This window comes from Lepisosteus oculatus, chromosome 1 (genome assembly GCF_040954835.1).
Source record: "Lepisosteus oculatus isolate fLepOcu1 chromosome 1, fLepOcu1.hap2, whole genome shotgun sequence".
In the NCBI taxonomy this organism is placed as follows: domain Eukaryota; kingdom Metazoa; phylum Chordata; class Actinopteri; order Semionotiformes; family Lepisosteidae; genus Lepisosteus; species Lepisosteus oculatus.
In genome coordinates, this window is record NC_090696.1 from 10913406 (window position 1) to 10939436 (window position 26031).

General features: G+C 38.9%; 2 protein-coding genes across 20 annotated transcripts in view; both read right to left on the reverse strand.

Moving 5' to 3' along the window:
* prom1a (prominin 1a) overlaps window positions 1-15625 on the reverse strand; it is a 92074-nt gene extending 76449 nt beyond the window's left edge. For 6 of the 16 annotated variants that reach the window (XM_015343940.2, XM_015343937.2, XM_015343935.2 and 3 more), the window contains exon 1: window positions 15455-15622. The gene's annotated coding sequence lies outside the window, so the exon portion shown is untranslated. Of the gene's footprint in view, window positions 1-15454 lie in introns of all 16 variants that reach the window. The other 10 variants (XM_069194231.1, XM_015343934.2, XM_069194304.1 and 7 more) reach the window with 6 other exon arrangements.
* Window positions 15626-21670: 6045 nt separating this feature from the next.
* The window catches only part of tapt1a (transmembrane anterior posterior transformation 1a), a 45438-nt gene continuing 41077 nt past the window's right edge, over window positions 21671-26031 (reverse strand). For 2 of the 4 annotated variants that reach the window (XM_015343999.2, XM_015343998.2), the window contains one exon: window positions 21671-25096. In XM_015343999.2, the coding sequence (XP_015199485.1) occupies window positions 24867-25096 (230 nt within the window). In that variant the 3' untranslated portion in view covers window positions 21671-24866. Of the gene's footprint in view, window positions 25100-26031 lie in introns of all 4 variants that reach the window. The other 2 variants (XM_006629169.3, XM_015343996.2) reach the window with 1 other exon arrangement.

Here is a 26031-nt window from a genome sequence, read left to right on the forward strand (position 1 = left end):
CAATCAAGACATTAAACAAGATTTCTGAACTAAAAGCAATAATCAAAAACCAGTGCTGTACATTAAGGTGAGGGCTGCACAGTGTGACAACATATGGGTTAAACTGTGGAGGGGGGTCTGTTATGGGCTTTTGTTTTTGTCCTATATTCTGGGCTCGAGTTGCATTTTTCAACTCTTTTGCTGATGGTTGGAAGTTAATTCGGCTGGACGCTAATTGACCCATGTTAAACCCTGTAAGGCCTCAATATAAACCATAAAAGGGTGGGGTGGGGAAGGTTATCAGCGTTTGGACACCAAAGAGTGTTGGTGAGTTTTCCCTGGACCTAGTAGTTGTTGATTAATGGGGAAGTGACATAGAATTTGTTATAAGTCGGGGGTCTCAAGACCACAGCATTAGGTGAAGTATTCACCTTTGCTTAAATGGAACTAAGCTGAAACAATAATTATTATAATAATTGCCACTCAAAGCTCTTTAGAGGTAATGGGGACTCTCCTCCACCACCACCAATGTGTAGCACCCACCTGAATAGGAACAATATGGATTTTTTTTTAAAAAGCTGGCACTTGACGACAACAGCTAACACCCTTCTATAGCTGGAAAACAAGGTTTAAAAAGCCCGGCTGTGATGACCAGCCTCCCAGAAGCGTCACGGCAGTCTAACAATACTCCCAGGTCATCCTGCTGAGTCACAGGGATGGCTGGTGCTCAGCAGAAGAGGGATAACAGTGCCTAGCTAAACCCTGGAATGGCCCTGATAAGCATCGTTCCCCTTAGCTGTCAGACGTCTGGGACGTGACAGGGGTTGAGCCATGTGGAAAGCACAAGACCCTGACTGAACGATGCCCGCCGCTCTCCAGCGGCACTTGGATGGGTTGATGAAATTCTGGTCAACATCGATAGAGGGGCATCATCTGCTACAAACACAGACCAGGGGCGAGTCAGCAATGCTTGGACAATGTGAACTGCTGACTGAGGGGAGTGTGGAGGTAGTTAAACACTTAAAACAGAGTATAAAATGAATTCATCATCATCCATGAAGTACAGTATTACTGACCTTCAAGGTGCTATGATGTCATTTCTGCCCGACTTAAAACTAATCAAAGTCTAATAGAAACAGATATCGGGATTCATCACTACACTGTACGGCATGGAAGAAAACTTTAAAATTTCATGCCAGAAATGATATTCATTTATGCAAGATGGATAGAGTACAAAACCATTTCACTGCTGCGGCAGAAAATCAGATTGCGTCCCTGTTGATAACGAGGAAAGGGAAAAATCAGCAGCTTCTCCGATTTCTCTGCTTAACCTTTTAGCACATGAAAATGAAACTAAATACGGCAGGAAAATAAAAAGCTTCATAGATATTTTGCCAATTTCTCGTTCATCTGACAAATGCATGTTTCCCCTACTGTACGAGATTGTATTTCAGCAGTCCCCAGGAACTTGCTCTTCACCGCAGGTTTCCTGTGATGAAATGAACTGAGCTTAGCCTACAATACTTATTCCTACTGCCACACAACTGCATTGTTAACTGAACTTAGCTTATGTGTGGGAACTTCAGGTGGGCAGGGAATATGTACCAACATGCAATATTAGAAAAACTGGGAATTGAACCAAGCCACACATGCAAGAATGCGATTTAACAAGTATGACCACTGATCAATGTGCAGCATGATGGCACAGTGGTCACCCATGAAACGGGTTTCCTCCGGGTGCTCCAGTTTCCTCCCACAGCCTTAAGACATTCTGGTAGGTGAACCGGTTTCTGGGAAAACCGATCCTGGTGTGAGTGTGTCTGCCCTGCAATGGACTAGTCCAGGACGTACCCCACCTCCCACGCATCGTAAACTGGGATTGGCTCCAATTCCCCCTCCACCCTGTGCTGGATAAAGTGGTTAGAGAATGGACAATTACCTCCATAAAGGCTTTTGGCCCTGTTGCTAAGGATCCGCACCTGTGGCTGGAAGGCTGGTGGTTCAAATCCCGCGGCCAGCAGAGGAATCCTATCTGTGTGTCTCATGGAGAGCAAGTTGGGATGTGTGAAAAGCCAAATTCCTAATACAAGAAACTGCATATTGCCAATAAAGTGAACTGAGTGATCTCTTGTCTTATGAAACTAACTTAATGGGGTAACACTATGAAATGCTTCATACCTATTAAAAATCTTAAAAATGTCGTACTTATGCTTTCCTTCCCATTCCTGAACTCATTATATTCTCTGCAATTTTCTTTGTTTAGACTTACGTAATGGGTACAGTAAGAACTCCACACTCTTATTGCAACTAGGGGTGGGCGGTATAACCAGTATAGACCGGTACAAATATGTGCCACAGTATGGATTTGGCTATAACGTTTATACCGGTAGAGAATAGATTTTGATGTTTACACAGATTGCACCGCCAGCATTGTCGCAAAATGAGGTTTGGAAATTTTTACTATTGACCCGTCATAGTTTAAAATTCCAAAGAGCTTACAACAGGGTCTAAGGTTCTAAGGTTACATGTGCTATTCTCCCAGAATATGTACATGGGGCAGTGTGGTGGCTCTGTGGTTAACGATCCGCACCTGTGGCTCGAAGGTTGCCGTTTCGTACCGGCTGGCAGAGGAACCCTAATCCGTTGGGCCCCTGAGCAAGGCCCTTCACCCCAACTGCTCCAGGGATGCCGTATAAATGGTTGACCCTGCACTCCAGTTTTGGAAAGCACTTGAAACTTCTTCCATATGGGCTGAGATCTTAAAATAATTCATTTCAGTCCCTTATTAGAAGTTTCAATGGTGTTCAGAAGAATATCTTATTAATGCAAACCTTTTAAGAGTGAAAGCCTAGGTGCACATCTTCCTTTTTTCTTACTCTTAATCATACTTAAAGCTTGTTACTATTTCTATCCAACCTGGATCACTCCAGGTTCAATAGGAATTGATTAGCTGCCACAGTGAGTGAGTAATAACACTCCTGGGTATTCACAGGAACCCGTCTGCTGCACTCTTGGGTGCACACACACTTGGATACCAGGATTACAGACTATCATTTGTGTGGGGAAGCATCCTGGAAAAAGACCTTGGGCAATAATTTGTTGATCGTCGAGACTCTGTATAATAAAAAGGCTTTGTTCAGCTGCACATCATAAAATGAGTTAAGATGTGTAAAGGTATGAACACAGGCTCTTATTCTGATATAGGAAACTAATTGCAAAACAATGGACATCAAACTAATGTAAAGGAACAAGTAAAGGTATATTCCATGCGGAAAAGAGAAGAAAAGAAACTGTTTTGACTGTGGAGCCTTGAAGAAGAATGGAATAGCATAGAATAAACCTCTACTTGTTCCTAAGCAGCCTATGCATGCTGACGCCGGTACCTACTTGAATTTTATCAAACTCATGTATCACTCATTTACACATGCATGCATTTAGAGAACTAGATTCCACAAACTGTGCTTCTTGATTATGATTTTGGGGTCATTTTGATTAACTGATCATCAATTACTTACCATAAGACACCTCATTAATGAGGGATGATTTACCCAGGTGAATATCAAGTACGGTAAAAACGAAATCAAGAAAAATACTGAAAGGAAACAGCATGCCTTGCTTAGCAAGGGAAGAAAACCCACATCGTCGTGTTGGAGGTAGGAGTAAGAAAATGCACTGTCACTCTGCCTGGAATGCTAACAGCCAGCAATTTCAAACCTGGAAAGAGGTTACATCCAAATCCAATCTCTCAATGATGGGCATTGATCTGGGAGACCCTGAGTCATAGCACCTTTCCAAGATCAAAGTGTATTTGCTATCTAACTCCATTTGTAGCGATTGATAGCAACCTGACATCTGGATGCTCCACTGATTGAGTCATTTGACCCCACAGCCCTTCTTGTGGGTTCATGCTGATGTTGCAGGACAACAAATGCCCTAATGCTGCTCCCGAAACAAAGGTTTTGATGAGCATGTGACCATTATGCTGACCAGCACTGAACATTTGTGGAATGAGTTGAGATGACATGTGACATCTAGAGCTCACAGACCAATGAATAGGGGATTGCTTGTCTAGGCGGAGTGCTTGTGTCACAGTTGTACATTGTGACCCACAGTTGAACTCCTGCTGATGACAAATAATAAATCACACACTTTATGTTTCAAATAGGTTGTCGCAAAGATTACGAAGCTTTATTTTAATTCCTCATTTTCACCATTTCAAGCGATAGTACAATGTGTTCCTTGTAATTCATTTTTTTATCATCCTTGTTTATTCAGTTTGGGAGTTTTAGATCTACAAACTCAGCTTTGCCCAGCCAATGGAAATGATTTCATTAAACTTCACTTTAAAAATTGTCAGTATTAGTTATTGCACATCTGTTCTGCCTCACTGTGATTTTGGACAATGCTCAGACAGAGAATGGAAAAAGGGAATAATATTTGCTGCCACTATTTTCACTTTACAAATGTCACTTTCAATCTTTAAGCATCTCTGACTTTATATTGGCTACAAGTATTTTAACCACAACAAAAAAGAAAAATCATCACTTATTGAACAATCCAAGATAGGGCAGTCTGATCCTTATTTCTTGCTGACAGGAGAGAAAAAATTCACAGCTGCTGTGTCAGTGTAGCACATTCCTCTCCCTGTTTGGTCCCAGGTACATTACCTACTGCTTAGTATGCAGTGGAAGACATACTCCGTAAGCAAGTGTAGAGGGAAAAGGGCCTTCGTTCATTATTGGAAAGTTTAAAAAATCATTAAAAGCTGAAATAATTGATAAGGGAGATCTTAAACGTAATACAGAGTTTTTAACTTAAAAAACATCCTCCAATTGTAAGGAACATAGCATAAAAGAATAAAGAAGAAATACAGTATATTACTTAATACTGAAGTCAACCTTCACAAGATTTAATCAAGATTTGAAGTAAAATACTGAAAGAGAAGGTTGGTTATACTGTCTCCTTCTAGGGAAAGCAGAAAGTTAATTCAGTACTGAAACTGTTACAGAAGACCACAATTGTGGTCTTTTCACAAGACCTCAAAGCAGGTACAGTATGAGCAAGGAGCATTCCTGTCTCCTATTCTAGGCATAAACAAAGAGGGTCTCCAAAACTCAGCCACACCTGGACACACCCAACCCATGTTACATGGTTCATACAATAGCCCATGCACAGCATACACAAGGAACGGTACTACGGACAAGTTTCACATGCTAGCATCTACAGGAACAAGTAAAAGGTTTATTCCATGCTGAAAAGAAAAGAAAAGAAGCACAATGTTTCGGCTGTGGAGCCTTCTTCGGGTGTGGTTGACACTGAAGAAGGCTTCAGGAAGACGAATAAATCTTTACTTGTTCCTTTGCAGCCTGCGCATGCTGACACCCCCACCTCCTTGAACTACAAAGGATCATGTATAAGAAGCAGACAGACACAAACACACACACTCACACCAGGGCCAGTTTTCCCAGAAGCCAATTAACCTGCCAGCATGTTAATTCATGCTTCAGCGGGAGCAACTGAAGCAAACCCACACAAAGACGGGGAGAACACACAAACTCGACACAGACAGCACACCAGGTAGGGAACTGAACACAGGGCCCCAGCGCTGTGATGCCAACCACTGCGCTATTGTGCCACCCCGTTCCACTGACCCAGGAAATTTGAATTCCGACGATGAATAGTACTAGCTATTAAAGGGATGTACAAAGATTTACAAATCCAATCCTTTTGTTTTGCCCTTAAATTCTAAGATATATAGTGCCTAAAGAAAGTCTACGCCCCCCTTGGACTTTTTCACATTTTATTGTGCTACAGCATGAAACCATGATGTATTTAACTGACAATTTTTGCCACTCATTAACACAAAGTAGTCCATAATCTCAAAGTTAAAAAATCCAGACATTTTACTAAATTAATTAAAATTCCTTGGAAATGCGCTAAGTGGGGAAGCTCCCTGACACGGGTGTATTTATTCTGAAATCATGGGAAACACCTCAACTGCACACAGGTGGACTCCAGTCAGGTGAATTGGAGAAGAGAGTTGGTTACTTCAGAGTTAATTTAGGTGTGTCAAAGCAAGGGGGTGAATGGATTCAAGCATTTTCTGTTTTTTATTTTTAATTATTAAAAAAAAAAATCCAGACATGTTACTACTTTGACATCATGGATTACTTTGTGTTGATGAGTGGCAAAAAGCCTCAGTTAAATACATCATGGTTCCGTGCTGTAACAATAAAATGTGAAAAAGTCAAAGGAGGGTGTAGACTTTCTATAGGCACTGGACATTAATTGCATAGACACCCATGGAATGGCTGAGTATCATAAAGCAGAATGGAATTATAAATCAAAAGAGAGTCTAGCTCATATTGAAATTTCAAGTATAGGGGAAAAAAAGCAAACAAAGACCATTCTCTCAGATTAAACAAAAATGATTGTAAAATAAAGAAAAGGAAGACAAATACAAAATCTGGCACAGCTAAACCCTCACACAGAACTTTCATTTGTAGAATGAAGAAAAATTCTGGTCCCTTCCCTTCTTCCATGTATTGAAAGATTTCAGTATGCAGTCCGATTCAGTATCCTACCAGAGAAAAAAAAATATTACAGAACTCCGATATTCACTTCTGGTCCTGGAGGGCTCCTGATCTTCAGATTCCCATCCCAGGACTCCTAAAGACTTCATTTGACTCAACTGCTCACTTCGATGGTCTATATTACCACTGGTTGTAGGTCTTGACTCATTGAGGATTACAAGTATCCTATAAAACCATGTGGGCTGCAGCCCCCAGGGTTCAAAAGTGAACAGCACTTGATATAACAAAGCATTCAAGAAAGAAGCATGGTCATTTCTTATTAAACAAGCTTAAAGATACAGTAAGTAGGAAAAGTGTGATCAATGTTGAAGTTGGTGCACTGCATCCACCTGTTAAAGGTCCCTGCAATAGTCTTAAAAAAAATCTTCACAGCATGGTTATTGCAACATTTAAGCTGTTGCCACATTTTAACCATAGTCTTTAAATTTTCGGCAGCAACAAACAGGAAGTAAGCATGGAGGAGTTCTCCATTGCATAAACCTCAGGGTTGAGGGGAAACAGAAAAAACAAAGTCAAAACACCCCAGTTAATTATGCCAGTGATGTTAATGCCGACACGTCCATTTGAAATGGGTGCTGACTTCAGCAGGATACTGTAAAGATCCTGCAGGATCTTATAGGGGCTTGTGTGATCCTGTACAAGATTTCTACCAGAGTAAAGATCTCATCAGCCTCTTTCATTTATACTGGATGAGAACAACGGACCAGAAGAAATTTTCATCTTACACCCAATTCAATGTTATGATCGCAAAAGGAAGATTAAGCTAGTAATTCAAATAGATTTTAACAGGACAGATGTGGATCCAAATCCTGAGTGGGCCACTGACTACAGTACAGCATAGAAGGGCTTGAGCAGCATTAAGATCACACTAATAAAACACCCAGCTTCTTAACAGTGGATATCCAACATCTACACACCCTTACTGAAATTTCAGCTTTTGTTGATTTAAAGACCGAAATCAAGAAAATCATGTCAGATCTTTTTTCACCTTTACTAACTGATCTGAGCATCTCATCCAGCCACTTGTTGAAGATGATACCCTGGCCTTCTTTCCCATAACATGGCTGGGTAGCTTGTTCCAGATTCCCGCAAATATAAGCCATTTCTGGTGCGTTTTGGGCAGATGCCGTGGTCTTTCTGTAAGCTTAAACAGCATGAATAGCAGCAATAACAGCAGCAGCTCTGACTAACAGGCAAATAACACTTGATGGCAGAGAGCTGCTCTGCACTTCAAGGGACTGAATCAGAATACAAGAAAAATGAGCAGAACACAGAGAGGCCAGGCGAAGACGGAGTAAATGCTTAGCGGCCATACTGTACATCCCTTCTTCCACAATGAGAAGCTACATGCTTGTAGATCCAAATCAGCCACCACTGGTGTAATTATTAGTGATATTTCAAAGTGAGAGAGCAGAAGTAATGGGATAAAGCTTCAAGCTTCAAGCCCATGCATTTACATCATCGAAAAAGAAAACCTAAACTCAAATCCTAAATACATCTAACCAAGAATTTGCCTTTGTGGATTTTTTTTTTATCCCTGACGTTGCATGCCCGTTAGCGATTGCACAGCTAGAGGATGAAGCTTTTCTGTGGAGCGAATAGTTTGCACAGTAATTAATTAGGCAGAAGCAACAAACAGAGGATCAAGCAGAAACACACAGGAAATGAACCAGAAAATGCAAATAATAAGACTAACACATTTAAATCTGTCATTTACTTAACTGGTTCCATTCTTCACCCCTCTGCTTTTCTTAGTACCACCATCCACGGTCTCCTCTATATATTGTAATTGTGTCTTATCTTGTGTATTCTCCTTATTTATTGTTATTGTCATCCTGTAAAGCGCTTTGAGAAGCCACCTTTAAAGGTGCTATTATAAAATAAAGTGTTTTATTATTATTATTATTATTATTAATCACAGGATTTATGTATTACTTCAATTTAAAAAGGCGGAAATTCCCAACATTATTTTACAACTTGAACAAGAAGTGTAACTGCAGGATGTAAATTTTAAATAAACTAATTTCCTACGTAACGAAACAAAAATCTGGAATGGTTAATACAGTAAGGGTCTGCCTAATACCGGATCTTATCTGATGAATGATATGCTCCTAAGTGTGAAGCAATGGTCAGGATGCCCGACCACTAACTGGAAGGCTGTGTATTCAAATCTTAGGCAGGAACTGAGAGAAAAGAAGTTCATTGTAAAAGTTATAACATGTCTGATTAGACCGGATCACACTGGGAGCCTGGTAAAGTACAAATTGCCACATCAAAAGACATTCACAATTAACTACACTACAATTAACAATAACAGCCAGGCAAAAGAGAGGCTGTTAATTTGCCATTAGTCCACTGAAAACTGGACAAAAGTCAAAAGTGACAAGAAAATTACAGCGAGGTCCCACTGCTGTAGATTTATAGCTCCTTCTGTGTGACACCCCTACAAACATGGCAGTGCCTCTTCTTAAAAGGCAACAAACTTGAGCATAAAACAAACCTACATGCTATATACAGAGAGGGCACCACTCAAGCTTGTGCAAGACGGAACACAGTCTGTTACACGTCTGACCACCCCCTTAACATAAGACAGCTGATGATGTGATGTTTCACCCAGGCATAACAAAAGTCATCTGATGCAGTACATTATTATTATTATTACATTATGATGCAGTACAGTATATCTGATCTCAGTAGTGGTTAGTGGAAATGGCCGACGCGCTTCAGCTACTGCAGCTGTTTGAATGGGCTACTGAACACAGAGCGAAATGAGTGTAAGAGCACTGTTACTTAGTTAAAGATAACATACCGAGAAACAGGTGATGAGAGGGGCGCACAATCTTCACATCTTTGTTCCCCCACGTTCCACAGTGCAACCTTAATGACAAAAACGGTTGCCTGTAACAAATCTAGTGAACGACCATCAGGTTTGGTCAAAGTTCACTCTTTTCTATCTTGAGCCCTTATTTCAGAAAGTAGACTCTGTCAGAACTGACCAAAGCCTGTGTACATGAAGGAGGCAGTGTTTTCAGCTCTCAGCAAAGGGAATGGACAAAGAAGCAAGTACACACAGAGGTACCACAACCAAATAAAGCACAAAGGCAACATGAAAACAAAAACAAGTAGGCCTTGAGATGGTTATTCTCAGAGGTCAGTGCACACAGACACCCAGGGAAGACCTAATTAGAGAACAATACACTCCTCATAAATCATGCAGCAGAAACATTAACTACAAAATGAAACGGGAAACGCCGAGCTGGAAGAGACTTGAGAAAAAGACTTAAGTGTTAACACTTCACTTACATCATCAATGTGGGGAAGCAACTACAAAGGCAAACAAAATTCTAGAACATACAGTTAAAAGCACAGAATTTCTATCAAAGAACGTTACATTAAAAAATCACTACGTAGGCCTCATCTTGAATGCTGTCTATAAGTCTGATCACCATGTGATGGAAAAGATATTGCAGCACTGGAAACATGTCAAGGAAGAGAAACAAGATACATTCACGGGCGTAAGCAATGTCTGACATTGACACGGACAGGCTACAAAAAGGAAACCGTTTTAATCTTGAACTGAGAAGACCAAGGGAGAACCGATACATGTACAAGTCCTCAAAAACATTGACAAAGTCAACGTAGTTGATTTCATTAGGATAAACAGTGCAACCTGAAAGAGAGCAAACGCATGGAACATACGTGGAAGTGCATTCAAAAACAGAAGGCACTTCCATAACCCGAGGAAGCTCCCACACATACACATATGGGGGTTTTCAATCCTGTCCATCTGAAGCATCTAATCAAAGCCTTAACTGAACTAATGAGTGGCCTGGTTGGAATACTGTAAGTAAAATGAAATCACAATTGTAATCGTTAAAAAGTAATGTCAAACCAATTTAAGAGCTAAAAACAAACAGTTCCTATTAATTCTATTATTATGTCAATTAATACTTCGGTTATGTAACTGAGAGCTTGTCTGGTACAAAAACCAGCAGGTGTCTGGGACTCCAGGACCAGATTGTGAACCCCTGCCCTAAGGGTTGTGGGAGTTGGAACAAGCTGCCCAGCCGTGTTGCTGAATCCAATACCCTGGCGTCTTACAGGAAACAACCGGATGAAATGCTTGGATTAATTAACTACTGCCTTCCAAACAGGCTAGATGGCCTCCTCTCATTTGTAATCTCTCATGTTCTTAGCAAATGGGAAATATCATTAGCTCCCAAATGCCACCTGCTGGAAAAAGAAGCATTTTTCAAAGATCCGGAAAGCATCCAGGAAGGAATCACTGCTGTCAGCATTCAGAGATGGTATTCAGAAATGGGTATTTGTATAAGAATGCAGCATAAAGTTCAGAGAGCTGAACAATAACAGCTTTAGACAAAGCCCCAGTTAAGCCTGAACTGCCCACTCTCTCACAAAAAGACACAGATTTGAATAAGATCCATGGAAATTAAACTACAGTTCTGGGAGTTATTTTAGGACTGTAAAGGGAAGGTGACAAACTGAAAGAAACACCTGATTTCCTTCAGCAGACAACACGGTATGAAACTAACATGAGAATGGCTCTAAATATTCCCTCACTGTTAGATTAGCCAGAAGAATGCAGTTATACATCTAAAATTTAAGCACATGCAAACAAATGCATGAAAATATAAGATTTTGAAATAATGAGCTAATTGGATCAATTTTGCAAGTCATGATTTATTTAGTAATCCTTGATAGTAAGATTTCCAAAGACAGCGATTACAAAAATGTAGGGAAACTTCCACTTCTGCAGCAGCGTGGAATGTCCCTACACTAATACAGGAGGGATATCATTTCATTATCACACGTTTACACCAAATCAAACAATCACAGCAAAAATCAACCTGATATAGTGTTATTGCAGAACAGAGAGAGCAATAATTGGTCAGAGGAAGGTATGAATTTACAGTTAAATCCCTTGCAGGATCTGCGCCTGACGCTGGAAGGTTCCTAGTTCATATCCCGCGGCTGGCAGAGGAATCCCACAGCGTTGGGCCCCTGAGCAAGGCCCTTAACCCCAGCTGCTCCAGGGGTGCTGTACAATGTCTGACCCTGTGCTCTGACCCATAGCTTCTCTCCCTGTCTGCGTGTCTCATGGAGAGCAAGTTGGGGTATGTGAAAAGACAAATTCCCTAATACAAGAAATTGTATACGGTCAATAAAGTGATCTTATCTTAACTAGACTAGACTATATTAAGTTGCATTTTAATATCTATCAGCTACATTTATCTGATTTTAAATGTTGAGACCTTGACCTTAATAATTGTCCAATTTACTTAAGGGGAGATTTTTAGATTGGCTGCCTCAGGGTAAAAAGCACAAAAACAATCTCTAATGTTTTGCAATAACTTCAACAGTCAATACCCTAGCCTGCCTAACTGTTAACCTTAACTCTAGACCAAACTTTACTCTTAACCTACTCCTAACTCTTAACTAAACCAACATAGTTCTGACTGTAACACCACCTAAACCTAAATTTAACCCCAATACTACCCCAAACTTAACCTAACCCTTAATCTAACCTCCATACCCCAACCTTAATTTATCAAAATAGAAATGGGACGTAAATACAGTATGCTCTTAATGTGAAAGACTGGCTGGTTTTATCATATTTATAAAAAGAGATGTTGATCGGGAGGAAGGGATTCAATGAGCTCTTCACTGTAATGGTCCCATGGATCAACAATCTACCATGTTTACTGAACAAAAAAAAAATGCATAAAAGAATCTGTGTTTTACAGAAAAAGGGAGTGCTGTTCTAGACTGATGGGAATAGTATTTTCTCAAATGACGTAACTAGCTCTACCCCTCACCCTCTAATTTTACACTCGGAAATCAAGACAAGCAAAACAGCTTGTCTTGTCTTTAGACTGAATATCTACAGGAATACAGAAAAAAAGATGATCAGTAGGATTCCTTTAGCAAGAAATTACAACATAGTTTGTTATGCCCACCAGGCACAAGTATCTTCCAGTATGAAAACAGACAACATCAATGTCCCTCAATCCTAATGGCTTGGCAGGGAAAACAGTGGAATTGTGGAGTTTTTCCACCTTGCAACCACAGCAATTTTCAATCAATTACAGCCTTGCAACATTTTAAAAACACACCGAATCAAGCTTGTCCTTAATGCCAAGGAAAATAAAAAGACACCAATACCATTCAGCAGCCTAAAGCTATTGTTCGGAGTAAATTAAAACAGAATTCATAGATGTAATACTCACATGGTATCGCGCAGAATAAAAAGTTTAACAAAGAAAAGAAACAACAAAGGAATGAGTGATTAAACCAATACAGATTAACTAAGGGCTTCTCCAGCACTGTCCTGTTTCTTAAAAGCACCTTCTCTTTTAAAGTGGAACTGCAACGCTATTATTATAATTTATTTCAGGAGTAAGAAGAATCGGCACTTATGAGTGCATTTCAAGCCACACTGAAAGTTAAATGTACACAGTAACGTTTAAAACCTCCAATTTACATCACAAAATAGACAATTTCCAGGTAAGCGCAGCACCATATTCCGCAATTCAGCAAGAGGCAACAAAACACCCAGTGACGTGATGTGGCCCCATCACATTGTGAACAAATCTCTTTTAATCCAACAGAAATATTGCTTTTGACCTTGAGAGGGGTTTGCCGACAGATACAACTTACTTGTTAACTCAGCATGCAGATCACTTTGGAACAAACATTTCAGCGGTGAAATGTCTGCTGCACAACCTGTACTGAACTCGTTCGTACATCACATTACATTCCTGTAATGTCATTACAGTGACTAGTGAGCAGGAAGGGCCGCATCACGTCACAATTCACCCAAACTCTCGCTGTAGCCTGTAGTGAGGCCAGCAGTTTGTGACAACATAACTGGTCCCAGAAATTGGAACTGCAGTTCCCCTTTAAGACCAGTATGTATCCCATGTTTCCGAAGAGAGTCTGCAATACCTCTAAACAAAATCTAACCAGTACTCTTCGCCAATTCAAATCCAAAAATAAACCACCATATATATTAATATTTATTTTATGATTTCTTACTTTTCTAACAGGCATTAAAAATAAAGATGATATTGGTTCCCATGTTAACTCATTGCATTTTTGCTGCCTCTCTGCATATAAAGCAAATCATTCGATTTCATACAATATAATGTAAAACTTAATACAGATTCAACCACTTGCTTTTTGTAACAGAATAATTTTAACCGATTTATGAAAAACAAAATACTATATCCACATAAACAGGCAGGTTCACAAAATATACATGTTAACTCTGGAAAATACACATACTGTACAGTATTAGCAGAACAGACAGCTTTTAGATTTTGTGGGGTATATTATCCCTTCTGAAAGGTTGCAAGGGAAAAGGAAACCGACATCTTATTCATAATACACCTTTTCCTATTTGGATAAACAGGATTAAATAGAAGAATGCAGTCTGGGAAACTATCACAGGGATTGCACCACTGTAGTCCAGATAAGCAGCTGGGAATTAACCAGTGCTCTCATCTTGCCCTGCACAGTGTGAGATAGGGCACCACCTTCAGAATCAACACTGTCCTCTCGAAACAAATGATCACTTTACTTTGATAATTATTTAATAGGGAAATGTGAAAACTTATTATATATTTCAGTGGTTCAAAAGACTGTGACTGGGTGGATCTGAATCCTGTTTCTGGTAGACTGCTGGGTCTTCACGTTTGCGTTCCAGCTGAGCTCTGAATCATCCATGCCAAAGGGTGTCTTTAACTAATCTGCTTGCTTGGTTTAGACTCTTGCATTCAGTTTCAGAAATATCAAAAGTCAAAATTTTGTTTTCCCACCAACTTCAGCACAGACAATACCTTTCCCTCAACTTATTTTTGACTCAATACTCAAATGTGATGAATTTATCCGGAACAGACCGGTGAAAATTATATACAATTATATGTATCAAATACTCCCGAAATAAAAGTGTATTTTTTCCACAGGTTCAATTGGTTACAATGCAGGCAGCATAACTCAATGTGGGTACTTGAAATCGGAATTTGGTACAGGGATGATAGGAATTACAAATTCCATTCGTAATGAGACTCGTTCTGGGGAAAACATTTGAAAACAATTAGATGAATCAAAGAGAATTTAGGATTCATAACTGCTCAAAGCTGCGAAGCCACCAAAATTAAACCGGCACAGCGCTCCAGCCACTGTACTGACAAGATGTGTACTGACTGCATAAAAAAGTACACGATTGGTGAATTCACACGTAGCGTGCCAACGTGTTTTTTTTTATTAAACAAGGCGAAACAACTCCACCTTTCCGCTAACTACAGCTAAATGTACCGCAGGAGGGGAAAAACAACTTGTGCATGTTCGCATGTTTATATCGAACAAACGTGTTCAATGTTCTAAACTTTACTAAATCAAACTACCAGGATATAATATCGTGAAGCCACGCTATTTTAGCATTCAAATAGCGCTACCGACCTCAGTGCCAGAAAACAATATGCACATGGGGGAAAAAAGCACTCTCTCATCAGTGAAAAGCTCCTCCCGTGGCAAATACTGAGTATATACTGTACCATCTGTTATAATTAGCCCGAAGTCAACACCTGTTTAATGCATTAAAGGCGAATTCATTTTACAAAGAGTAATCCCAAAGCGAATTGAATTTGTTATATCGTTGTTTTCCTGATTTGTGAACTGCATGAGCATCATTTACTGAAACAAGCATTACGGCATCGCCGTAATGGCAAAAAAAAAAAGTAATTGCTTTCACAAGAATTGGTGTTGCATTTCCTAGGTAAAAGCCTCGAACTCAATAGAAATCACAGCGTTTAAACTACTTTATCAAGAATGTTTTGCCACAGTGAAGAGGGCTCGCCTACCTTGATTTCTATACCACTCGGATCTCCTGCGTGGTTCTTTCTATACAAAAACTACTGACCCAAGAGCTCCACTTCCACAAACACAGAGCACGAGTGTTGACATCGTCTGATTTGTTAATTTCACAAACTGCACGGAATACTCAACCATTTCTCCGTCTCGCAGCCAATAAACGTCGTCTGCGTCAGAGACCTCCTGTATTATTCAGAAACCGAGCTCCGTATTGCCACCTGCAGCAGTTTTAAATCCCCTCGGGAAGCGCTGGGAAACGTATAAAGCAGATTGCCGCTGTGATAGCTGTGTAGGGTTTTTGTGGCCAGGAGTCCTCATGCAACTGAATCATACATTTTTAAACTACTCCATCCCATTATTATCTTTAATTATCTGTGACAATATTTTTCTTTGATATTTAGGGTGGAGGACGTTAAGAAAGCTATTAAACTCTAAAATGGTCTGTGTATATGTAGCACAGTAGCACTAGCCCCAGAAAAAAAACCTACTTCATTCGTTTTTAACTGCAGAAGGTCCACAAAGTTTTTAGGTTTGTTTGTTTTGTTCACTTCACGCCGCTCCAAGAAGGTAACCCAGACCTTAACGGTAATACATCTGGCACAAGTCCGTAGAGCACTTAATACAAAGTTAGCGAAACTGCAGTCTCATTGACACACGGAGCACCATATCTCATAGCAGAAAGGCTAAAGAAGAAAAAACCGCATGATGAAGGATTTTTCAAGACAAACGATATATCAACACAGCAATACAGGCAGGATAACCTCACAAACTAAAATGACATCCTAGTATATTCATGAATAATATATACATCCTTCCCCAGAGCTGTTAAGTTGGTGACGCCCCCACTTCCCTCCACCTTATTATGATCCTAACATCCTCCTGTACCCACAACCACTGTACTCCTACACCACCACACACACACATGTAAGCCAAAATTGTACTGTCCCCTCGATAGCCCAGTAAAATTGTAACAGGCATAATAATATTTAATATTAATTAACTATACTACTTTTAACCACACTATTTTTTGCGCTGTTCCAAGAATTACCTTGCACTGTTTTTGTCCTGTTAAATTTTCTCTGTTTGCGGAATTTTGCACAGTTTTCGATTACTTGATTACATGTTATTTATGTTATGTTATTACATGTTACTATTATTGCTATTGTGTAACTGTCTATTGTCTCATCTTCTGTCCTATTTATATACTGCACCTGAGTGACTAATGAGAAACACTTTTCATTATACTATGCACCTGTGTAAGTTTAATGACAATAAAGTTGAATTGAATTGAATTGAATACATATAATTAATTTTATCTGTCTGATCGAAAAGGTGTTCCTGGAATGGTCTTCATCGTTTTTACGTTTGCGACGGAATCAAGCGAGTAGGGTAATTTTAAAAAAGTGAGATTTTAATTTCGGTGGCAAACCTCTGCCACAACACTTAATCTTATTGCAGATCACTGCCTCATTATAGTCTTAATTCATGAGTTCTTCCTTAAAACTGCTGGATTGGTTATCAGTCTGTGACAATTTTAAATTTCTGTTAAGGCTGACCGGGGATTTTCATTATTCTGCTTTTCTGTTGCATTCCAAACATCAGAGGAATCTACACCTTCGGGTTACCTTTGCAAGGGTCATGCCAAATGACTAGTTTACCTTGGATTTCCTCATTATTTTTGATGAAAAATACAAACAATGCAAAACAAAAACAAATTAAGAAAATGGGGCTTTTTGATAACTGACTCAATACTATAACTTTAGATTCCTGCTCTTTAAGGGATGCTAAATCAATCTATTTACAGAACCTCAGCTTGCCGTTGTTCCACCCATTTGCATATTTGAAAATATTAACGCCTTTGAAGTAGAAAATTATTATTATTATTATTATTATTATTATTATTATTATTATTATTTGCATAGGAGTGAGTCTAACTAGATATTAATTTAACTTTAGAACAGACGAAACACTTACAATCCAGGGGGCTGTGTGTTCGCTTAAGAAAAGTGACATTTATAGTCCCCAGAAAAGGAGTGACAAGACTTTCCCTGGGCTTCCCAATGCCTCATCAATCAAGATTTGAACACATTACAAAGACAGAAGGCAAAGCACTGCTTCCAAAGTACACTAAATCCAGTTTCATTTGTGAGACTAAGATACTTTAAAAGCTTTCTAATAAAAAGCAACTTTACAGCCAGAGCCCAGGCTGAAAGTGAGTGCATGATTCTGGGGATTTTAGAGCACAAGGTTGAATGGATTATTAATTTGTTGATCCTTAAAGCACTTTGTCTTTGTGAGTCTTGTCCTGTTTCAGTCTTAGATCATCAATGAATGGAATTTGGCTATATTTGTGCCTTCATTAGTTATAACCCTGGAGGTTTGATCATTTCTAACTAATGGTCAGAAACCATTACTGATACCTCTTAGGTCACTCGTAATGTGACGCTGAACAACCTTACATAAACTGAGGGAAGACTACAGTATATTCACAAACGAACCCTCCCTGTTTTGTCTTTTTGAACATCTTTTGTTTTAGTCTGACAAAGTAATATGAAGTTAGTCCATAAGCATAAGGCATTCCAGCGGAAACTGATCTAAAATAGGGTTAGAGTCTTTTAAATTGCAGTATTCATCTAATTTGCATTTCCAAGTGGTTAGATCATCTTTATTTTTTTTACCAGTATCTCTCCTATTGCTCAACAAGCTAATATATTTGTCATTTACTACTTCCTGAGATTTATGGAAAAGGCAGTCTTTTGTCCAAATGCTCTCCATCCTGCCACCTCTTAATAGCAAGCTATGAAAACAGCTCAGGCAGCACCATGGCAACGATTGTGTAGTCAGTCCAAGGAGGGTATTGGAGACAAAGTTCCCCTATACAAACTTGGCTCTGTTTACACAAAATGGAGAAACACTTCTTTTTCCAAGGGCAGTTAAACAATTGAAATACACCGCTGTCTACATTGCAAATCACAAAGTAATGAACCTTCTGATATATTGTGTTCAGCCCACGGGATGCCTGACCTGGCATTCAAACCTTGGGAAAGGTAATTTGAATAAATCCGTTTTTCCTCGTTTAACTCAAATATATTGTGCCAATGCAACAGAATTCAAACCAAGCCATTTTCACTTTTATCTTGAAAAAAGTCTTCCGTAATTAAAATACTGTCTTGTTTAACCTTTTTTTTATAACAATGGCCAACATGGTAGATACGACAGTAGCACTGGAAGCAGAAGACCTGCAGTGAAGTCCTAGAGCAAAGTGTGTGAGAGGTCTCCCTGGTGCCCTGTGAGGGAGGGGGGGGGGGGGGGGTCAGTCTGCCAAGGAGAAATAATCTTGGCTTGGAGTTCCAAGGATACGTCTATCACCATGACAACCAGACCTCTTTTCGATTAAGTGGTAACTTTACATTTCAAATTTTTTTTTTTAGTAACTTTACCCTCCTCTGTCCCCAGCAACCAGCTTGGAGGCACGTAAGGAAGTGTTTTGCAGTAAAGCTCAGAACTGCTCACAATCCAGAAGAAAACTTGGGAAGCCCAAAGTTGAGCATGAGGTTACAGATTGCACAAGAACAAGAACAGTACTTGAGCAGCAGCGTGAAGATTCACAGCTGTTCGCGTCCTGTAGTAATTACCGACACCCACCCTTCCGAATCATGGTTTTCTAAACTCTTTATCCACGGGGTCAAGGAGGAGCCAGAGGCTATCCCAGCAAGCAATGGGGGAAGGCAGGGTATACCCTGAACGGGACGCCAGTCCATCGCAGGGCACACACAGGCACAAAAACACCCACACTCACACCAGGGCCAATTTAACAGAAGCTGTTTAACCTACCAGTATGTCTTTGGATACTCCAGGAATTAAACCCACCACTATGCTTCCCAATTACCATTATAGTGTACCTAACCTAATTACTAACATTCTGTATTCTGGTTTCATACCATGCTCTGACTTCTGTGTTAAAACGTTTTCTCCTAATAACCTACATCCTTAAAATGAACAAAAAATAAATAAACTCACATCCAAAACCATACTCTTTTAAAAAAAATACCTTCCCCATTTACAAAAGCCAAATGGTTAACTTAAAACAGTCCAGAAGGAAATAAAGGCTATACCACCATACTACACAGCTAAAATAAATGTCTGCATGGAAATGTAATACAGTATAAACACACACATAGGTTTCTAACCAATAATCCAATCCTGAAAGCCTGTGGTTTGAGTGTTATATTATTTTTCCCCTTTCTTTCAAGTGTGATGTCACCAGAGGATTTTAAATAAAATGGTTGTCAGCAAAAAGATGGACTGTGGAACTTTTAAATGTACCGTGTTTCTCTTTAGCTCATTAAATCCAAATTACTTTGGGCATTTTGATGACTCAGGATCTTCTACCTCACTGAACATTCAGTACACAAATGGTTATCTTTATTATTTTAGCTTGGAACATGTCACAGTTGTTGTGAACCTATGATAAAACTACAGCGTCAACCCCAAAGACCAGACTCTAGTCTGCTGTGAAACTATGGTCTATAATGAATCAAAATCTAATTCAGTTTGTTTAATGACAGAAATTAGTGGATTTATAAACCACTAATATACAGTAGTTTTAGAAGTAATAATATGCATACCTAACTATTCATTTCAAATCCAAACTATAAATGCAATTTCAGCTTTGCTCAGGATATTAAAATATATTAGTTTATGGCTGATCTTTGTGATTGTCTTTTCACTGTGGTATGGCAACATTATTCATTCTTTCTAGTAGGTCTTTATATCCTTTTTTCATATAAGAGTACAAAAATAATTCACTAAAATGGAAATGCTTTCTAACAGAAAATATCATAAAACCCACATAAGTGACGTAGTTTCCCAGAACCAGATACTTTTAGGTTGACTCACAAGCAGATGTTCCTGATTAAGAAAAAATCTCTCTTGCAAACATCCTAGATTTATAAGAGGGGAAAGGAAGTAAAGACACCATTTGTTATCACCCTTGTAAACCATCTCTAATCCTGCTCTTTCAGGGCTGAAGTACAGTATCTGCAAGATGTTTAGGTCTCACTAAAACATCAGCACCTTAGGAACTGGCAAAAGCCAATTACCATATGAGCTAATTTAAGTTATTAAGAACCAAGGAAGAATAAACGTCTGCTGACACAGAGTACAGTAACGAACTGCCAGGACCAGGAGGGGACACCTCTTCTCTTGTAGGTACTGTCAGTAACACAATACCTGCAAGGGCATGGCTTTGGGTAATGTAATATGCCATGGGTTCAATTTAGGACCTGATGTGATACTGTATCTACAGTATGTGGAGTTTGTACAGTATGTTCTTCCTGGGGATTTCATTTAGGTGCTTGAGTTTTCTCCTACAGTGCAAAGACATACTGGTACAGTAGTTTAATTAGCTTCTGGGAAAAACTGGCCCGGGTGTGGCTGTGGGTGTGAGTGTGAGTGTGTCCTGTGATGGATTTGTGTCCCATCCAGAGTATATCCTGCCTTGCACCTGTTTATTTAATTCCAGAGATAACTAGAGGAGTACTATTTAGATTTCACTCCGCCTGGTACATCTTTTTGCTCTGAAAACAGACGAGAGTAATATTGACTGCCGACGGAGGGACACTGACCTGTCTGTCCATTTGTTTGCATACAGTTATTATCGCATATGCACTGTCACAATGTCAGCGTTGTTTGAGGAGCCCACTGAAAAAGAGAAGAATCAACCCCGAACCCCCCTTTCCACAATTCATCATCTCTTAAATCCAGTTAAGAAAAATACTTTGAGTTTAAGGCCCAATGATAGTCTTTTTCCTGGTTTTTCTAACATAAAATTGATACCATCAGGAGTCAGCCTGTATTGTGGTTCCACAGAGGGTAATTTTTAGGAGTGTAGATGCTTTGTGCATCTCACCTTGCAGGGTTCCGTGCAGCATCTCCTGAGCAACTATCTGAAATGATCACTACAAAGAAACCACCACATGTTCCTTGAATCCTGCCCAGCTGTGTTTAAGTTTTGCAATTCACTTTTCTAAATGTCACATGTAGTACAATGAGTCATTAAGGTCTGGAATTGTCCACTCAGCTTTTAATTCTGCAGTTATTACCTGCTTTACAAGTGGTATTTAGGTACAAGTGGCGATATCTTAACAGTTTTGGCAACATGCTGTTGCTGATCACTTATCTGCCAGTCAGATAAGATACTATACTTTAGATAAGATCACTTTATTAGCCATATACAATTTCTTGCATTAGGAATTTGTCTGTTTGCGTACCCCAGCTTGCTATCCATGAGACACACAGGCACACAGATGGGGAGAGAGAAGTCTGGGGGTCAGAGCGCAGGGTCAGCTATTTATACGGCGCCCCTGGAGCTGGGGTTAAGGGCCTTGCTCAGGGGCCCAATGGAGTAGGATTCCTGCGCCGGCTGCGGGATTTGAACCAGCAACCTTCCAGTCACAGGGACAGATCCTTAGTCACGGTACCACCACTCCACCCCTTTATGAGCCTGATGTTTCTGGGGTGCACACATTCAATAGTCAACAAAAAATAACACCATCTCTAACATGTAGCAACATTTAGAAAGGTTACTGGCCAATAACCACATTGAGCACTGCAAACACCAACAATCAGACAACAAATCAATATAAAAACAATTGTATTTTATATAAACAGGTTTCAAAGCCTAAGAAGAGAAAAAAAGTTTGTATGTGTTTTTAAAACAAGAAACATAGTACACTAGAACTCCAGTTAATAAGAGTCCTCATACTGTATTTGAAAGTCATAAATCCTTCATACCACCCATAGAAAGACTGAAAGAAATAGCTGAAAGCAGATGGAAAGCAGACAAAAACATTTACTCTTGAAAAGAGTAATTGTATAATGTTTGAAAAATCTCCAAAGGAAAACTATTTTCTTACCCAGGTAATGCTGCATTAATCACTCTTCAGTTAAAAACAGCCAATTCATACATTGTGTTGATGTCTTTAGATCAAAATCATGTTGCACATTTCTTGTTCCCTCATTTTCTCAGAATTCTACTTTCTGAACAAATGTACATTTTGTCTATAGACAAGAAATCAGTTGTCACCTTTGTAAAGCCGGTTTACATCATCATATGACAGGTCAAATACACATTTTGTAACTTTTGAAAGCACATTCTAAAATATGAATGTGAACCCTGTGAAGCAGTTGATCTCAACTGCAGTGAGTACGCTGGAGGTGGATGGAAGAAATAGTGTCCAGACAGACCTCACAGTGATAAAAAGCAAACTTACAAACATAATGGACTTTTGAATGATCAATTGCTGCATTTTGCATGGGCTATACATTGACCACACAATCCTTGCATACTTATAAAGACAAAAGCATGTCTACTGCATAAATCTTTTAAATCTAAAATTTCACCACAAAGTTACAAAAAGCTTTTATTTATCACCCCCAATGAGATGCATTTATTACAAAGGTACATAGTCTTGTATTTTAATACATGAAAAATTAAATTAATTATACCATTACTGTTTCTGTGTACATCACATTACAAAGAGACTTGTTTAAGTGTACAAAATGTTGGTATTTACTACTTAATTCCATGCACAAAATGCTATTCAATGTACCAGCCAACTTGCTAAAATGCCATGGTCCAGCTTTCTCAAAATAGGGGGTATTTTTGTAATTCCATGGTTAAAGTCCAGTAAAGGCAAACCCGTCTCAAAGTGAATTCAATGAATGCTGGTATGGAAATGTTTATATTGCATTTCAATATTTTCTTTTGTATTAGAAAAAAGCCATATAGTCAAACTGTATGTCCACACAGTTCCACTCTGTGGATTAAAACTTAATTTGCAGATCAGATTTTTCTAATTTAAATATTTAATCTTTACTGTCAGATGAGCTACTTTGTCCAAAGTTATTTAAATTTCTGTAGTCACACTAAACTATTGAAAGATTTATCTGCTTATTTCAAATGGCATACATCTAACCTGTTGAAAAGGCTAAACAGTAACTAAACATTACACTTGAGGACAATTCTGTATTCTAAAAGCTTTTTCCCCCCAATAAACTGCAAATAGCACTGGGTAAACAGCTCTAAATTCTTACTAAACAACTTCACAAAATGGGATGCTTTTACTCTGCTGATCTGTAACATCTATTGGAATACAAATAAATGGATTCTAGATGCATTTCTGTGGCACTTCAGAATGTAATGATTTCCTTATTTCACTGTTATGATTTAAGTTGGTTACAATTTATAATTTGAAATATTGTCAGTTCTGTTACTAAGTACTTGTGGAAAATGGATATTACTGTTGCAAAAAAATAAGACTTAAGACATTTGGTGTATCAGTGCGTAAAACATAAAAAAACAATCCAAACAAGACTGATGTCAAACCTAAAACACACTTGGTAATGTCCCTCAGTAAAGGTAGTTACAATAAAAAGACTATATGCAAAATTATGATTTGCAACAGCATAATTATAGTTTGCAACAGCATTTCATCATTTCACAACAATCTTGCTGTACTCAGAAGTACAAAAGCATACACTAATTGCAGTATAAAGTTCCATCTTCAATGCATTTATATTCATTGCAAAACACTGTGGTACTTAAAAAATTCCACTTTGCATTCTTTGATCTATGTTAAAAAATTCAACGTCATCTAAGTGCATTTCAGTCTTATATTTCTGATTGAATCTGTATCCTTACTACATTCAAACTGAATTAACTGAATCAGTAGAACGTAATATTCTACATACAGTACACCTTGTACTCTGAAAATGTCAAAATCAATAAAAGAAGCCTTCAAACACTCAAAGTCAATTATGCAATCAGGGCTCTTCTCATTGGCAGAAACAGAAAATGATTGATGAATAAAACTGCGTTGTTAACAGGCAATGATTTCGGTGACCTACTGTACCGTGATGAAAAGGGGGAATAAGTATATATGATTAAAGTCTTCAGAACTGTGCAGTCCTTAGTCTCCACTATATTTCAATGGTTATTTTAAAGTGTCCTAGGCACACCCTTCTACAGTACATTAAAGGCCTTTGAATAACAGTCCGTTTTGTTGTTGGAAATATCGCTGAATAGCCATCTTTAACGGTCCGCCTCACAAAGCAGTGAGTTCCTCCACTTCGGTCAACTGGACGGTTAAGCAAGACTGAACAAATGTTTTCTGTTAATCACTGGAAGCCTCATCGACTCAGAAGTCACCTCACTGCAGGGTTACCGGCAGAATGGGGGAAAAACCAAGAGGAATTAAGAATAATTCTTCCAGTCAACAATAAATTACTTGTATTTCAATAAATACTTTAGTGCCACTCTTTGGCAAAGGATGTTCTTGGCAGTATATCATTTGCCATGCTGGGTCTCCTGAGCAGTTCTGATGAGGAAAACTGAAAACATTAGTCAATCCGGTTTCCGCATATTGTGAACCTGTCTATTTCCAGAAGATCTTTCTTTGCTGTTCTGTGCTTGAGCTCAGATCTGTCTGAGGTTATGTCCTTCTCTTCTGCATCTGGAGTGGTGAGAAACTGGTCAGAGTTACTGTTTGGAAGTGCAGATGAAGGGTTTTCAGACCGATGAACTGGCTGGCTGGTGATAGATGCCGAAAGGCCGTCGTTGGCTAAATCGTCTGCTGGAAAAACAAGAAAAAATAGCCAAGGCTTCAGCAAGTGACCGTATCTGTCTGACATCAACAGCACAGGAACTGCTCACTACATTACAGGCAAGACACAGAACAAGAGATTGCATCACGGCTGTGCTGAACTACTTATGTTTTAGTGTTAAACTTCACTAGGACTTTAAATGTGCTTTTGAATGTTTAATTCTATTACAGAAATTCATATCACAACACTTCCAACAGTGAAGATGTTTACCTGTCTACAAATTGCAGCACTAATCATACAGTATATGAACCTACAATATTGCAAGTTTAATTTTTTTAGCAATATCCTATGCATTAGTATTGGAAACTTAATTAGTATTGGAAAATTACTGTTATTGTAATAGAAAAGCTGTCCCTCAACATTCTGCCTGTGATTATTAACACAGTTGTTAATGTTCTGCTAATTTAACACTATTGTATGTATACCTATTTATGTGATGAGTGTGAATTCCATTTCTATATGATGTAAACTTCTACCCAAGTAAAATAGTTTCAAGGAAAATGTAATGTGTGAGGTAAATGATTCTCGGTCAATGGAAATGGCAGATATCACTGGTGTCTTGATTTTGTGTGTGTACATAATATGATATGGAAAACAGTTTGTAATAGCTTGCTTGAGTTTATTCTCACATTCTTTGTGCAATCTGAATTTATGTGTTATTTTATAGATTTTAATATGATAAACAGTGTTTGGGACCATGAAAACATCAGTTTTCAATACACTTTACACTAGGGACACAGTACCCCTGCTCCCCTATCAGAGTATTACATGAATATCATCATATGTGCACTGACTTCAGATCAGAACCTACTACCACACCTAAAGGAGTAGTGACTTTCAAAGATAATGATTGTTGGCTGCGGTTGATGGAAACAATGGTGTGCCAAAACAAAAGCAATTA